General features: G+C 38.4%; 1 protein-coding gene across 4 annotated transcripts in view; it reads right to left on the bottom strand.

Annotated features, from left to right (window-relative positions):
- The window catches only part of GATB (glutamyl-tRNA amidotransferase subunit B), a 43,497-nt gene that overhangs the window by 25,121 nt on the left and 1,596 nt on the right, over positions 1–16,780 (bottom strand). For all 4 annotated transcript variants that reach the window (XM_027676930.1, XM_027676931.1, XM_027676932.1 and 1 more), the window contains exons 2-3: positions 16,143–16,293; positions 1,439–1,552 (exon numbers count right to left, since the gene is read on the bottom strand). In XM_027676930.1, the coding sequence (XP_027532731.1) occupies positions 1,439–1,552; positions 16,143–16,293 (265 nt within the window). The remainder of the gene's footprint in view (positions 1–1,438; positions 1,553–16,142; positions 16,294–16,780) is intronic.

The raw sequence follows: 16,780 nt of genomic DNA, 5'->3' as shown, positions 1-16,780 counted from the left end.
TTGTTTTCAGTTTAACAGCACAGGCACTAAAGGTAGCCTGCAAACAAATCTGTGACGGTTTTGGTGTTTCCTTATGATGTGTAGAGGAATTTTGAAAGTCATGTTTATTTCCTGCTATTCACTTTTTTCTCCTTCAGGTCTTGAAATGGGCTTTAAGATAGTTTTACAAGTTACAAAAAAAGTACTGGCAATTCAAACTGCTAAGTTTGCATTTCACATTCCAAGGAGCCCCCAACAAAGAGCTCACAAATATCAGCAAACTTATCTCAAGAAACCAAGTCAGAACTACAAGTCACAAGCTTCCAACGCAGAAGAGAACAGAACAGAAATCTCATCTTAGATCCAGGTCTCCACTGGACAACTATAATATAATTCTCCTTCAAAGGTGGGGAGAAATTGTATTTGGAAACATTTTGTGTAACTTCAAAATATTTCAAATGTCTGAACAAGAGTGGGAAAGAACGTAATTTGGTTAATAATACAGCATCCCTACACATTAATTTGGGACCTGAGAAATCTCCCACTCTGCTTCTCTGGATGTCTAAGACACCTCACCTAAAGAGAGCATCGGCTAACATGCCTGATTTTTCTCAGATAAAATCAGTTTGTTTTTTTTTAATGCAATCATCAGATCTTCACCCCAAAAACAGAGAAAGCAAAACTAGTGTCCTCCCTTTGACAGTCATAAACTGAACATTCAGTACAAATAAGTTGATAGATAAAAATAGTTTTAAATTAGAAAGGTTTAATTTCATTAAAATAGAAAAAGAGGCTCAAACACTGCTGGATCCTGTTGCCATGACTGAAGTCAGGTTCTTAAATGATATCAATATTTCAATACATCTATATAAGTGCAGCAAAACACATTTGACATCCAGTGACATCTTCTACCCAGTACGAAAGCTACCAATAAAACATATTGCAAAGACTTAATTTCTCAGTTCTTTTTGGTTTGGTTTGGTTTTTTTCATTTATTGGAACCATGGCTGAGGAAGTTTTGAAGGGAAATTAAATATTTTTAGGTCTCTAAGCATGGGCAAAAAAGGGACTACTATGTTTATACCACTGAACCTGTGTTTGTTATACATTCACTTTAAATGAAGGACTATTATCAGACTGCTTTTACCCTAACAGACAATTAGTACTAACCACCAGGAATGGACAACTTAAGGGACAAAGCAGCTCCAGCTCCCAATTCAATTACATTAAGCTACTGGAACTGTGCAGCTAAGCAAGGAGTCAGCAATCAGAGCAATCATATTCAATCAGTGAGCAGCAGGGTACAGCTGCCTATTTCATCAGGGCACAGCATCTGGGGTGAGCAGAGCACTGACTGAAAACGGAAAAAGCGTCTCTTCACTCATGCCCCACTGCCATCCATACTCCAGACTTGTCCTTTCCTACAGCCACAGAGGGACCAGCTATACTGCATACTTACAGGCAGATCTGCATAGAAGTAGTGCTTTCTGTCAAACAAGGACTTCTTGTTTATGCTGCAGTTGAGTGCCAGGCCTGTCATCACTGCTGCTTCTACACATCTCCTGTTGAGAACCTAAGGAAACATGACACATGGCTTTGCTCAGATATTCAGTATGTAACAAATGTGTCTCCCACACACTGCCTTATAAGGAGCACATATTCAATTTTGCTTGCCTTCAGTCACCATTAGATCTCTTTCCTTGTGTGGGTAGTTCTTACTCATCATTAAAGTTGTGGTAGCTATAAATCTGCAAAGCTTTAAGATGAAAAAACAAGCTGTTCAGTCATTTTGTCATACTACATAAGGAGATGTACACTGTTCTGGCTTGCTACTTTTGCAAATGTTCCAGTGCTTTTGAATCTTTGAGGGTACAAGAGACAAATCACAGTCAATGATAACTGACTTGTAACTAGCTGTCAGCTCATACTGGGAACTGGAAACACAGGGGATTTGCATTAGGGACTGCAGTGCCATTTCAGTAAAACACTTCAGAAAAACCATAACCACAGAACTACAGTGAATTCATGAGTATCTACATATACCATAGATTTTAATACTTTGCTTGACTAGGATGAAATAAAGCACACTTACATGCTTTGCTAAAACAGAATCCAAAAGACATCAATTGATCCCATGGCAAGTATACATGTTTCCAGTACCCAGGTAATCCATGGGATTAAGGTTCTTGCAGAATGCCACGTGATCTGAAGACCCACAAAGGCCTTCACGAAGAAACAAAGGAGTTAAATGTGGTTTCTCACCAGGGACCCATCACTATCAGCACTACATCCTTGTACCTCCTCAGCAGGGTCAGGATCCAGATAAGAAAGAAAATTTCACTCCAAAAAGTACTGACAAGTTACGTTGTTTTCAGATGTGCTCTCATTAATTTAACAGCTTGTTTAACTAACATCAAATAGATGAAACTGAAAAGGAAAAAAAGACTGAATTTGCTTTAGTACAACTCTGACATGCTCACACTTCCAGCATTTTGAAACAGGAACAGAACTTTATCGATCCTGTTCTGCACTGTACAGCTGCCAAGAAGTCTACTTCCAGGAGGACCATTAAAGGGGCACATTATGCAAAAGAATGTACATGACTTCATCTGATTGACCAGATCATAAATAATGTTTTATTCCATGTTTCTGACAGTATTTACTTTTCTAAATTCTTCAATCTGAATTCTGAAAACATATTATGCAGCTGTACACTTCCTATGATCCCACATCTTCAGCCGGAAAATTACTCTCTTTGCTTTATTCATTATTTAAAAAATCAAAATAATAAGAGAGAATATGGGAAACTGTTACTGTAACAGAAACTTTAAAATTGCTTATACAGAAAAGAAATTAAATATTTAAGACATTTAGAAGGGAACTTTCAGATCTTTAGTGTAGCTATATATGGCTAACTAGAATACATCATCTGTTCAGGCATATTTTATTTATTAAAAAATTTAAAAGATACATAAAGTAAATTCTAAACGAGAAAAAAAGAACAATCTCCCTTTGAAATACTGATCCATGACAAAATGAACACAATTAGTCCTGACTTGTAATCTAAAGCAAAACTGGTGACTACAAAACATTAATTTATTTTAGTAGCATAGCTGCAGCTCATTATATAGTAAGCACTCCTCTTGTCAACATTTAAATGCTTCCAGACAGTAAAGATACTTCTTTTTTTTTTTTATTAAGGAATTCTGTAATCATGCTAGTCAAAGTGATCATCGTTTAAAATATCATCATAGTTCTAAATACACAGGTAAATTTCCTCCTACTAAAGCCTTATGGCACAGTCCTGCTCAGCTTCACAAATTAGTGAGGACCATGCCAGTCAGTCCTTTAAAAACTGGTCACTGGAAACCCATTAAGGCTCCATAAGAACTGGTAAATTCAGAACACCACTGCAAAAAAGCAGTGAACTGGTATCTTGCTACAATTCCTGATGGTGCAGGGGTTATGACTGACTGCAATCAGCAAACAAGACAAATCCCAAGAGTCACAATCAGTCAGAGCTTCATAGCACGTTGTTCAAACACAGGTCGAGATTAGCTAATGATTACACTACAAATACTGCCTTTGACCACTTGCTCTTCCATTTTTGCTTCAAACAGGGTTGACTGTATCTTACTCATTGTGGTAAGGGATAACACCGTTGTGAGGTGAAGGAAATAATTCCCACATGCATACTACTCATACCAGAGAGAAGCTTTTGCACTGCTGCTGATGAACCATTTTGGTGGCTCTAGGGAAAAACAGGCACAAAAATGTGACGTATTGATTATTTTTTATGTATTTAAGCATTTAGATGACTCTAATGTGTATGTGTCCCCAGTGTACTGGCTGATACTAGCCAAATCATTGTATAAGCACCACTACTCATTCAACTTCCTGTGCTACTCCTTTATCATTCTCTGTGGTGATAGAAGGCATTGCAAAGCAGATCTTTCCCACTATGGCATACTGAAATGTCTACCATGCCAATCTGCTTCCTCTGTCCTGTGTCACTTTAAAAGGGAAAAAGCCCCAACCAGATGACTCTCTACTTCCTCAAAAATGAAAACTTATCTGTTTAATACTGCTTCATTTCTGAAGTGACTACTACTACCCATCCCAGTGATCAAGGCTGTGAGAACAAAGCAGAATTGTTTAAGCAAACTACTACTTTTCCTTCAAACAAGCCTGGCTTTTCAAATAATCTGCAGTGATAAACATCAATTCAGTATGTGAAACTTCCCATACTAATGACCTAGAATAAGTCCTCCAGCTTGTTTATGCAGTAGGCTGTTATTAAGTTGACAGCTTTGACTAGCACCAAAGATTTAAATTACTGGCTTGAACTGACAAGCTGCCTGTCTGCTATGTTAGCAAAGTGTTGGCCTTGAAAGCAGGCTGTGTACTTCCTGCAATAGCTATGGACAAAACACAAGAGTCTATAAAGGCTTCTTCAGTATTTCTGGTCCTCTAAAATGGAAGCATCCCTCCTAATATTTAAAAAAATCCTAGAGAGCTATCACAAAAAGCAATGTAAATTGTTTGTATTGGAAACTCATGAAAAACCTTACCAATGGCATCACAACAACAGCACCCTTGTAGCTACCCTATTCTGCTAGAGCACCATGGTAACTGAGCGCTAAAGCAATGAAAGAACAGTCCAACCAAGATCTCCCTCTTTCTGGTACTTGTCTGCTCTTTACATCTAGTTCACGAGTGGAAAGACTCCTTTAAAAAATTTATCATCTTTTTTAAAAGTTCCGTTTAGTCAAGACCTTGGTTTTAAATACAAGACTACTCAACAGCTATACAAAACTATACACAATGCCTTCAAATGGCATAAATTCCCACCAACAGCAATTTTCTAACAGCTCTTTCTTTAACAACATGTTTACTCCTTATATTAATACATTAAAGAAATAAGGCATCCTTTTAGGTGAAGATATACATTTCTATATTTAGTAAATTACCATTTTTACATTTTAAAGAGGGCAGGTATGCAGCTTCTTATTTTGCTAATGAGTCTTATATAGAATATATAATTGGAAGGAAAAAAAGAAGAAACATCTCGATGTCTCTCCTGGAAAAAGTTTATTTTTGTTACCTTCTACCAAAAAAAAATTATTTTTGCAATAATGTTTGCACTCAGGTAGCCTGTATTACAGAACGAAGTACTGCTTGTACTAAAACCAGTAAAATCAAAGTAATTCCCCAGAAATTTTTAAAGGTTTTGATTCTAGGTCACACATTTTAATAAAGTAGATTTAATATTAATTGGCTATTTTAAGACCTTCAGTCCTACTTACAATCATGAAAAAAATCAGCATTAATCAGATTAACTACAGGACTGTTTACCTAAAAAACACTTAATCTTAGCTCCTTTTCATTCAAAGTAACAGCTGAAAGAAGGAGGTAGTGCAATGTACTCAGACAGCTCTCTGTAGACCAGGCAGTAATCTTTAGAAACCTCATCAGATATATCTAATCGTATTTCCCAGTACTCCCATTTCATATCACTCTGATTTTTATTTGCTTCCACTAATGGATATATTCAGTCTACTATTCTTGCTGTGTTAAAAGTACCAGTTTGCTGCAATACATGGTTCTTTGAAGTGCAATCATAAGTTAAACTTCAAAATAAGCTACTCTTATATGTACTTAGTCCAAATGTAATTGTGGCTGTTCAGTCTGACACTATAGATGAGTACTTCACTGCAGCATTCTGCCTTGGCATCCTCCCACACACAGAAAAGGGACTGACTGCCTTGTAGATATGCATGTACAGAATGTACATAATATAAATGAAGACCTGACCATTTCCCAAATGAGCCATTTATTTCAATAGGTTACAATGAGACTCCATCCCTCTAAGAATACAGTAAAAAGTTAAAAAAACAAGCCAACTAAATCTTGTCATTGTAAGGTCTGCAAAGAACTCACGTTCCAAAACCTGAGACCGCAGGTGGAATTTAAAAAGGCCAACTTCAGTTTAGGGTCTTCTGCATGTCAGTCCAGCATCTACTTTACAGCATGTTTCCTGTCCCAGTATGAACACTATGTTCTTACCCCGAAGGAAAAAGGCAAGATAGTAGAGGACAAAGCACCAAACGTTTCAAACTGAGATCTTAGATTAGCAGAAAGAGATTCCAGCTTAAGAGAACAAAATGGCAACTGAGAATCTGAAACAGCAAAGAAGATGTGGGGAGGGGCATTTAATGCATTTTTTAACTTTACCTTTTTTAACTTCACCTTTCCAGTCTGGTACCAAAGCTATATGCTGTTATACAAACATTATTATTATTGCTGACCTTCTCTGATGGCAAAATTGGCTTGTGGTGATGCAGCACGCATTGATTCAAGTTATATCTCAAAACCAAGCAGTTCTGACATTAAGAAGTACCCAGCTCTCAAATACATTACTTCATGTGTACTCAAAAGAATAAGAAGGCACACTTTCTCAAAGCTGAAGAGCTAGCCTGAAAGCTTGCATCACAAGGCTTAGAACTGGAAGCACCTTCCGGTGTCAGTAATGATAAGAAAAATTCAGCAGCAGTAGGGAGAAATGCTGATCCCCAGGAGCAAGAAAAACAGGAAGATAATACCAGATACAAAGCTATTTAAATAATGACACACTTATGGGTTTCTCAACCCACAGGGAGTTGCTAAAAGAAACACAGGAGGAAAAATCCATTCAGACCACTGTGTGGGCAAAGTGCTCAATGGTCTCAATAGAATAAATCTGTTTTCTGGGGTCATAGGAAAGCAGCCAATCCAGTGGCATTGCCCCAAACCACCGATCTTTGTATGTCAGATCCCAGCAGCAGCTAAAAACAAAGATCTACCATTCAGGACCAGTTACAAGCAGGACAACCCACAGCGAAGACAGGACAATGCAATGGTGATACAATGGTTCATGATATCCATAACCAAAGACTGTGCTTATATGATGTTACCATAAAGAAGTCCAGTACCTCTCGATCATCCAAGCCCTCCCTATTGACAGCAGTCTTCTGCATCTGCCACATGGGTTTTTTTGACCTGCCATAAGAATACTCCTTCTCTTATGCCAGCTGAAATTTAAACCTTTACTAATGGTATCTGATCCAGGACACAGGATCAGTTAAACACAGGAAGATCCAGTAAAAACATTTCACTGCTGCTGGAGGAAGTGGACTGAGCAATGGCTAAACCCTAAGTTACAGAACATGATCAAATACAAAGTCAACAGGAGCCCTGAAGTGAACCTTCTCAGACCTTTTTCTTCCTACACTGAGGTCCACAAAAAAAGGCCAAAAAAGGCTTTTGAACAAGAACAACATCTGTCCTCTTCAACATAACAGAGATAATGTTTAACTTCTTAAATGGAGACAATTCAGAGCATTTAGGACTGAACAGGTTATAAACCAACCCCTGCCCTGCCCTGTTTATCCTTGCAGAGCCTTTGCTTGTAGTCTTGGTGGAAGTCAGCTCTGTGGTTTTCCAGTTGTAACAAATTCTGACCTTTGATACACATTGACTGTCATTTTCTATTATTTCTAAGTTTTGGCTATCTGCCCACTGCTCCTTCTTGCAATCTTTGTGTATCTGAAAGCCCACACTAGATACATGCTGAACTCCCAGCCTTTCCTCCAACTCCCTCATTCCTTTTTTTCTCCAACTGCTGTCTCCTGAAATATGCTTATTTGTTCCTCAGAAAGGTAGCCATCTTTCCCTGCAGGCTGACCTAGCTCTCTTAAGTGAGCACAACATACAAATGGGAGTAAACCAGAAGTGGTCTTTCACACATAGATACAAGAATTCAGTGATTCAGGAAAACAATATGCGACAAGTCTTGCAAAGAGCTATTAAGAAAGCAAACTAAAATTATTTGCTTTTAAAAAAGTTGTTCCGGAACAGCAGAATCAACAGAGAATAATCTCCTCTAAATAACATCCCTAGTTTGTTTTACATAAGCAGTGACCCCAAAACTCTCTCCTCCATGATTTCCCCATCTGCTTGTCATTTCATCAAACATCCCAGAATGAGTATCATGTGTCACAAATACCTGAAGAGCAGCAGCCCACATAAAGCGGAGATCAGTGGGGAGATTCAAGCAATAATTTCCTCTTCATATGCTTGCTAATACATTCACAAAAAACATCTACAAGCCTAAATCTTTTCGGAGGCAAATTTGGCTGAACTTGGCAGCAAAATTGCAAAATTAGTGTTTCTGTATAGAAAACAATGGTCAAAGTGGCAAAATCCACACGTGTAACTAATAAACACCACTTGCAGAAGTTTACATAATCCTCTCAAAATCACAGTCATGTTCAAGGTGGCAAGGTGATTGATAATCAGAGAGAACACGAAGAAGTTGATTTTACTTTAGGAACCAATTACAGTCTAATTGCACCAAGATAAGTTTTAAACAAAATACATAAACCTGACAGCTATGCAACATTATACTCAAGACAGCTAACCATGAAGAGAACAAAGACCCAGTCTACTATTATCTGTTATTATTGTTGGACAACGCTTCCCTAAATACCTTTCAATGAAAAAAATCTTCAAAAAAATTGTTAAGAAGAATGAAGAAGCAAGATGTCAGTTTGCAAAGTTAAGACACTAAGAAATTGGTGGAATCATGAAACTTTTGATTAAGAGAGCACTGCTTACATACACATATACACAATATACCACCTTGGATTTCCTGAAAGGGGGTCACCTGGAACTAGACTGTCTACATACTGTGAAAAAATTAAATAAAATCAAACATTTAAGGAAGCCAGAGCATGTATAGTGACTCATAACAGAAGCAACGGAAATTTGTACCAATAAATCCCCTCACAGGTCCAACTTTGAGAAATTCCCAGCCCACCGAGAAAAGCTACTGCAAAAAGCTGGTGTGCATTTCAGCAGCAATTTCCAACTGAATTCAGAAGGAGGGGACACTGATATGTCTAGTTTTCATGTAATGGTTGTGCTGTCCAAAAGTATCAAAGATGGCACAATAAATGCAGTAACAGAACTGTGTGAAAGAAAGGAAACAAGATACTGCAAACTCCTGCTCCCCACTAAGAAGTAGAAAAATACCTATGTAAAGCAAAAGGTAAAGCAATAAAAAAAAACACAAAACAAGGTAAGAGAAAATATATAGATAACAGCACTGAAGGATCTACTGAAATAAGTGACAGCAAGATGTTTTATCAGCTCAGTGCCATTTTAACTGGCAAGTTTACATTAGCCAGAGGGACCCGTTAAGGGTGAACAGGAGAGCCCACAAGAACAAGAAACTGAGAGCGCACTCAATAGTTACCAAGGTGCTAAGGAGACAAAGGACTACATGAATTGTAAACCTTGACATAAAGATTAAAACACACAGAATGAGTCTCAGAAATACTCACAAATACACAAGACACAGCAAAAAGCAAGAGAAAACGTTACAGGGGACTCTTTCAAAGCTTCAGAGAAGAGCAACAACTGTCATCAAATACTTCAAAGCACAAAAGCAGAGACATCTCCAGGAAAAATGGCCTACAGTTAAGCATGAAATAAAGTTGAGCTAAGCAACTGCAGTGACTGAGGAAATCACTTCTCAGAGTGCAGTGAAGGAGGTGAGTTCCACAGGTAAACCCGGGGCTGTGAATGATCCTATGAAAGACGAAGAAATAGAATGAGGAACAACCCACACCATAACACAGTCCTGAAAAGCACCTGAAGCCAGCCTGCCTCATCTTTCAAAGACCTCTTCTGACCAGCACAACAGCTTTGAAGTGATTAATAGCTTGAAATCAGGTAGGTAGGCTTTAATCTATCATGAACTCAGAAATTTCAGGATCTATGAACTGCAAAGGCATCCTCAGGGAGCAACAGCTTGAAAGCCTATTTCACTTCCCTAGCTTTTTTGTAAATTATGTGGGATTTCCTTTACAGAAGGCTTTCTGAAACTGCAAGTCCAGCAAGCTGGAACTGTGTGAACAACAAAAGACTCTTAATCACTGATTAAGAGTCACAATGCATCGCAAACCCAAATATTATCAGTAAAGACAGGACTGCAACAGAAAGGTACCATGAATTTCTAAGAAAATATCTCCTTTTCCCTAAATACAGTTACTGCAGTTTTATTGAAATAAACAACGAACAGTTTAAGTGAACCTAGACATAAGTAAAGTATGAATTCACTTTTCTCTTCAGGCAGTGCCACTAACTTATTTTTAGAGGAGAGCAACAACCCAGGCATCATGTGGTTTCAAAGAATAGAAGATAATTTATATAGCGGAAGCTAAACCAACATGCATACAACAATCAGAAGATTGGGCAGTTCCCCATCAAAAGGGCATGCAATTTAAACTGTAGCCATCAAAAGTCAAGCTAAGAAGCAAAGTTTTTTTCAAAACAAAGTAATATAAGAAGAGAGTAAATTCACATGCATGCCAGCAGGAATGTCAAAACAAAACTGCAAGCACATGTTGGTAAAGTAGCTGTTGCAACCTCCAGATTTAACAGGCACAGGATATCAAAAAATCTAGTTTCAAGCTGTAAAGTATAGATTCTGGTCTAAAATGCTGTTTCTGTTCCCATACGAATAGCTGACAGATCCACCAAAATCTCACACAAACCTCTGAGTGCTTTTGAAAGTAAATGCATCAGATAAATCCCATATATTGTGATGAATTGTACATGTTATTAAAGTCTGATAATCTGCCACCCGAAACATCTGGAAAAACGCTGGGTATCTGCCACTGACAAGAACAGATGGATGCAGTGTCATTATAGGAAACACCCTTTACAATCCCAAACTGGGTACTAGCCCTGTCACGTCCCTGGGCTGCCATCTCAGCAGTACAGCACCGTGAGGTGTGGAAGGCAACAGCAAAACACGCGTGCTCTCAGCTACTGCGCAGAGCTGCACTGACATTCGTCACCTTTGGAGAAGCCAGAGTTTGGAGTTTGGGTTGCCAGTGGTGCAATGCCAGAAGAACATGGGCTGATATCAAGCTGCTCTAGCACCACTCTCTTCCATGAAAAGGCATACCCGGTTGCCTGACTGTCATTATACAAGTGAGAGAAGATAAAGCAGGACCAAAATGCATCCCTCTATACTGTGTACAGAGGGAAAACTAAATGAGTTAAAAACAAGAGGATATGAAAATCTGAGTACAAGATAGCAGCAATGAGTGAGTTGTCACGCCCTTGAAGATGTCCAGTGGAACAGGAAAAAATTATATATTCAGATAAAGTCATGCATCTCATGATACTCTACAGGAGTGTTTAACACAGATCTTACTCTGCTTCTTCCAAGGTCAGAGGGTATTTATCTTTTCTTCATTAAAAAAAGAGATTGATCATTACCAGGTGTTTCTGAAAACTCGTAAAAAAGGATAAAACAGATGCTGTTCACACTGTGAAGAAAATGAAATTCAAATGCACAAGAAGGTATTAAAAAATTCAAAATACTTAAGACTGTAGGGCTAATATTCATTCAAATCTTATTAATTTAAACCTTGGTTATGTAAATCCTAGATTATTTCTTTGTACACTTGCCTACAAAGGACTGCCTACAATAGGATCATGCTTTCACTCCAGTCATGCAAGAGACATAAGTAAAACATGAAACAAAGACTAAGCACAGACAAAAAGGTTTCAGCCTTTAGCTACTAGATCTACTATCTTATTTCTGTCTGAGCTACAATTAACCTTTAGTCAGCCACCTCAGTCATGAGAATAGATAGCCACGGATTCTCTTTCTGTGAGCCCAATCTTAGTTTTAAAAACCTTTATAAAGACCCTTAGAATTTTCAAAAAGGCTGAATCAGACTGGGAGTGCAACCATCTTCATGGATCCACAGAAGAATTTTAGTTCAGTCTGCAGGTGTGATGCACTATTTGCTACCATGTATAGCATAATACTTCCTTTAAAATACGTCCTCTGAAGACACTAAGCTGAGATCACTACTGAATCCATTCACAAGGTAAAAAAACCAGGCCTCTGCACATTTCATTACATGAAATTTAATGTATGTAGTCCGATTTAGTCCCAAAGAAGGGACAGCCTTATAGTCATTTGAGTAAGATGCTGTCTGGTCTGGTGGTGAGGGGCTTCATCATCACAGGGCACAAAAAGTATGCTGAGTAGCATGGAATTTACCATTCAGTCTCACTACTTCCAAATCTACTTTTTTAATCAAAGATGTGCCACATCAGTCAGTTTCAGTTGGTCAGTCTTACTTTAGTGCCCAGCAAGATCATGGAGCCAACGGAAATGATGCTAAGGCACATGGAAAATAATGAGGTGATTGGTGACAGACAACAGGACTTCACTAAGGACAAACTGTGCCTGATAAATTTGGTGGCCTTCTACAAAAGGGTTACAGCATTGGTGGATAAGGAAAGAGAAACTGACATCATCTACCTGGACTTGTGCAAAGTATCTGACACTGTCCCACATGACATCTTGTCTCTAAACTTGAAAGACATGGATTCAGCAGATGGACCACTTAATGCAAAAGGAATTGGCTGGGTAGTCACAAAGAGTTGCAGCTAAGAGTTTGATGTCCAAGTGGAGACCAGTAAAGAGTGGTGGTTCTTCAGGGGTTGGTATTGGGACAAGTGCTGTTTAAAGTCTTTGTCAGTGACATGGACAGTGGGATCGAGTGCTCCCTCAGCAAGTTCACTGACAACTCCAAGCTGTGTGGCGTGGTCAACAGGCTGGAGAGAAGGGATGCCATCCAGAGGCTTGAGAGGTGGGGCTGTGCAAACTTCATGAAGTTCAACAAGGCCAAGTGCAAGGTCCTGCACTTGGGTCAGGACAATCCCAAGCACCAATACAGGCTGGGCAGAGAACAGATTGAGGGCTGAGAATGGATTAAGAGCAGCCAGGAGAAGAAGGACTTGGGGGTGTTGACTGATGAAGCTCAACATAAGCCAGCAATGTTCATTTGTAGCCCAGAAAGCCAACCATGTTCTGGGCTCCATCAAAAGCAGTGTGGCCAGCAGGTCAAGAGAGTTGATTCTCCCACACTACTCCACTCTTGTGAGACTCTACCTGGACCACTGTGTCAGGCTGCAGGGCCTGCAACACAACAAAGATGTGGACCTGTTGGAGCAAGTCCAGAGAAGGGCCATGAAGGTGATCAGAGGGCTGGAGCAGCTCTCCTATGAAGACAGGCTGAGAGAGGTGGGGTTGTTCAGCCTGGAGAGAGAAGGCTCCAGCGAGACCTCACAGTAGCCTTCCAGTACCTAAAGGGGGCCTACAAGAGAGCTGGAGAGGGACTTTTTACAAGGGCCTGTAATGACAGGGCATGGCTTTAAACTGACAGAGGGCAGGTTTAGATTAGATGTTGGGAAGAAATTCTTTACTGTGAGGGTGATGTTGAGGCACTGGCACAGGCTGCCCAGAGCAGCTGTGGATGCCCCACCCCTGGAATTGTTCAAGGCCACGTTGGATGGGGCTTTGAGCAACCTGGTCTAGTGGAAGGTATCCCTGTCCATGGCAGGGGAGCTGGAATTAGATGATCTTTAAGGTTTTTCCACTCAATCATGGTCCTTTCCATGATTCTGTGATTCTATAATAATTTTTTTCTGTCTCATGCCAAATAGGAGTGCACCTGCATAGCTCTTCTTGCTTATAGCTGTATCTCAGAGGCACTTTATGAGCACAGTACAGTGAAATGGTCATGACACTAACACTGTGATGGTCCTCCTAAGGCCTACTTGCAGCAGAAGCATAAAATAAGCTGTATTAACATTACAGAAAGAAAATATGAAGAGGGAAGATGGAGGAGAACTAAATACATTCCTCTAATTTCACCTCTCCTGAGTAGAGCACAGCAAAGGCTCATGCCTACACTCATTAGTGACCCAGTAATGTATAGCAACCAGAAAAGCTCCCCTGTGCTAATAGCACCATCATTTCCGGTCTCATTGTGAAGTGGCAAATGCTAGCACAACTGTCTATCAAAACCATCTTGTGGTCACACAGTAAATTTAATCCCTGTGACAATGAAAATTGTCCCTACACTTCTCAGTTTAAAACAGCAATTATTCTCTGCTAGGGACAGCACAATTACTGTATAAAAACTTCCCTCCTATTTTTTTCATTTCTCAACAAAACAGAGTCCAAAGGAAAGGCCAAATATTTACCTTCTAAGTAGTCTTGTTAGGCAGTAACCTAGTAACATTTGTTAAAATGACTTTTGTTTGTTTGTTTGTTTGTTTTACAAATACTTTGAATTTTCAAAAACGACCTTCCATCTCTCAAAATTCCTCAAAATCCAATTCTTCTTCAGATACTACTGCCATGTAAAAATTTACACATGGAAAACAAGCCCAACTGATCCCAGAACAAACACTGGTCTCTGACATTAATTCCTGCACTGCAAGTACATTGGGAAAATAAAGCTACAACTACTGACTGGATTTTGCATTACATTCCAACATGCAGGAACATGTATTTTGTAACATTCACTTTCAACTCTATGTTCACGAATACTACACTAATAAAAATATTTCTTCTCTTTGTATAGATAAAAGCTGCTGGTAGAACTTTACACAGCATCACTACTTTTATATTAACCTAACCGTCCTGGCTTTTTGCTTTTCAGGTGTAGTTATATTCTCTACCAAAGCCCCCATGTACTGGGTTTCTCACAAAGGTCATAACAAGCCTCATTTTAAAGCACTTTAATAAAGGAAAAAGACATACGCATACACACCACCCTTAATAGTAACATATACAAAAATTAAACTCTTCATAAACACTAATTTTTATTCACTCAAGAACAGCTTTTCTACTTGACTAAAGATAAGCATTAGACAATTTAAGAGGATTTCTGTGCATTAACAGAAGGTTAAGTAGATGGTTAAAACCACAATCTTGAACTCTTTTATATTTTGTGACTATCTAACCTAGCTCTGCCCCAAATGAAAGGAACTCATTTTCTGTCTTTAAGTCTAACTAGATTCTTTTAAAACCAAATGATTGCATAAGATTCCCATTATCTCTGCAAAGTTTCCAGAATTTCCACATAGTTAAGTCTGAAACTCAGCCCTGAATTGCCACTGTGACCAGACTGAAGTTCAAATTTTATCGACATCTAAACTTCACTTCCTTAGTTCTCAATACCTTTGCAAATACAGAATGAAAATATCAAATAATTTCCCTTTTTAAGGATCACATGACATATACTGAGACCCTAGAAATTCGGCCAGAAGTTAATCCTCAGTTTCAGAATATTATTTAAGGCTGTTTTACAGTGATTAAAAGCTTTCACTGAATTAAAAAAATACATATCTGCAACTGGAATTCAAACCTCCACTCTAATGCATATAATCAGTGAAATGCTTCTCCATTAAATAATTAGACCCCATTACAGTCTCTGCCTGCTTGTTGCATGTGGCAATGGTAAGTCTATTCAATATTTATTTTCACTGTATAGTAAGAGCTTATGTTATAATTTTTAACCATTAATTTTTTATTAAACTTGTTAAATTCTCAGAGAATTCTAGAGCAGTATTGTCATAGCCATCACGGTTATAATTAAGCTGTGAATTCAAACACTTATTATGTTTGCACTAATAAACCTCATTGCTAAGTGCTAGCTAGCTATTCTGACCTATTATTCCATAATGTCTCACAGAGATTACTTTTTTTTTTTTTAATAATTGCTTTGCTCTGGAAATAGCAGTGGTCTACACTTTCCTAAGTCAGAGACTTTCTACTTAGGAAGCAAAGTACCTCCATAGTGAGACATTCCAAATGGCGAATGACAGCTAGATAAACAAACATATGGCAAAGTAACATCAAATGGCCACTCAGAAATCTAAGATATTCTTCTCTCATAGGGCTTTAAGCATCTCTCTTATTTAAGGAATTTCCTGTGTGGCATACTAGCCAAATACACCCCTTCTGGCCTCAGAGAAATACTGCGATTCATTCAGCTTGTTGAAGACACTCCTAATTTTTTTCCCTTGCAGAGGATATCAAATATCTGCGGCAATAACTAGGGAGTGAGGAAATTGAAAAGAAACCGTACTAGGCATCTCAGGTTATCAAACAACCAGAAACTAGACAACTAGGTGAAAGCAGCTCCATAGTCAAATCTTGGGAAGAATAAAATATTAGAAACATATGCAAAGTTGTCTGACATTAATCCTGATACAAATTAAACTGTAGCTTAACTTACTGGTAAAGTTCCTGGTAAAGAAGCATCAAAGAAAGACACCAAAGAGTTAGGAGGTGCTGCAAACTGGACTTGGGAACCAGAGAAAAGTTTTGAGTTGGAACTGATCTGAGCATGAATTTCCAGACCCACAACTGGTACCCATGGAGCAAGACTGAAAAGGAAAGAAGAGGAGGGAAAAACAGTTTAAATATAGATAACGTTAAAACCCACAAACACCTACAAATACAAGAATTAAAAATTCCTCATTTATTAACAAAAATTAAAATGTAATTGTAAAAATATTGTAAACGATGTTGCAAATACATCTACAGTGTAATGGAAAAAGTTGTGCTGCAATACTGCAGAAATGAGACTACTTGACAATATATGGGGGGGACTATATGGCAAAGTGTCTTCATTATACGCAGAAAAGAATTTCATAAAAAGGGAAATGTAATGGTTTGAAACTTTTAACTTTTCCTTACATGAGAAATCTTAGAGAAATTAATGAGGCACACTTGCATGCTGGATGAACCCTAATTTGGTGCCTCGTGAAAATCACAAAATCATCATAAATATGAATTACTTCTCAGGTAGTTTGATAAATCTCCAACAGACAGGTGGCATAATAAATTATGTATTCTTTGCCAGCTAGTCAC

This window comes from Neopelma chrysocephalum, unplaced genomic scaffold (assembly GCF_003984885.1).
Source record: "Neopelma chrysocephalum unplaced genomic scaffold, ASM398488v2 Primary Assembly neopelma1_42b, whole genome shotgun sequence".
Classification (NCBI taxonomy): Eukaryota; Metazoa; Chordata; class Aves; order Passeriformes; family Pipridae; genus Neopelma; species Neopelma chrysocephalum.
This window is presented reverse-complemented; position numbering and strand designations above follow the sequence as displayed.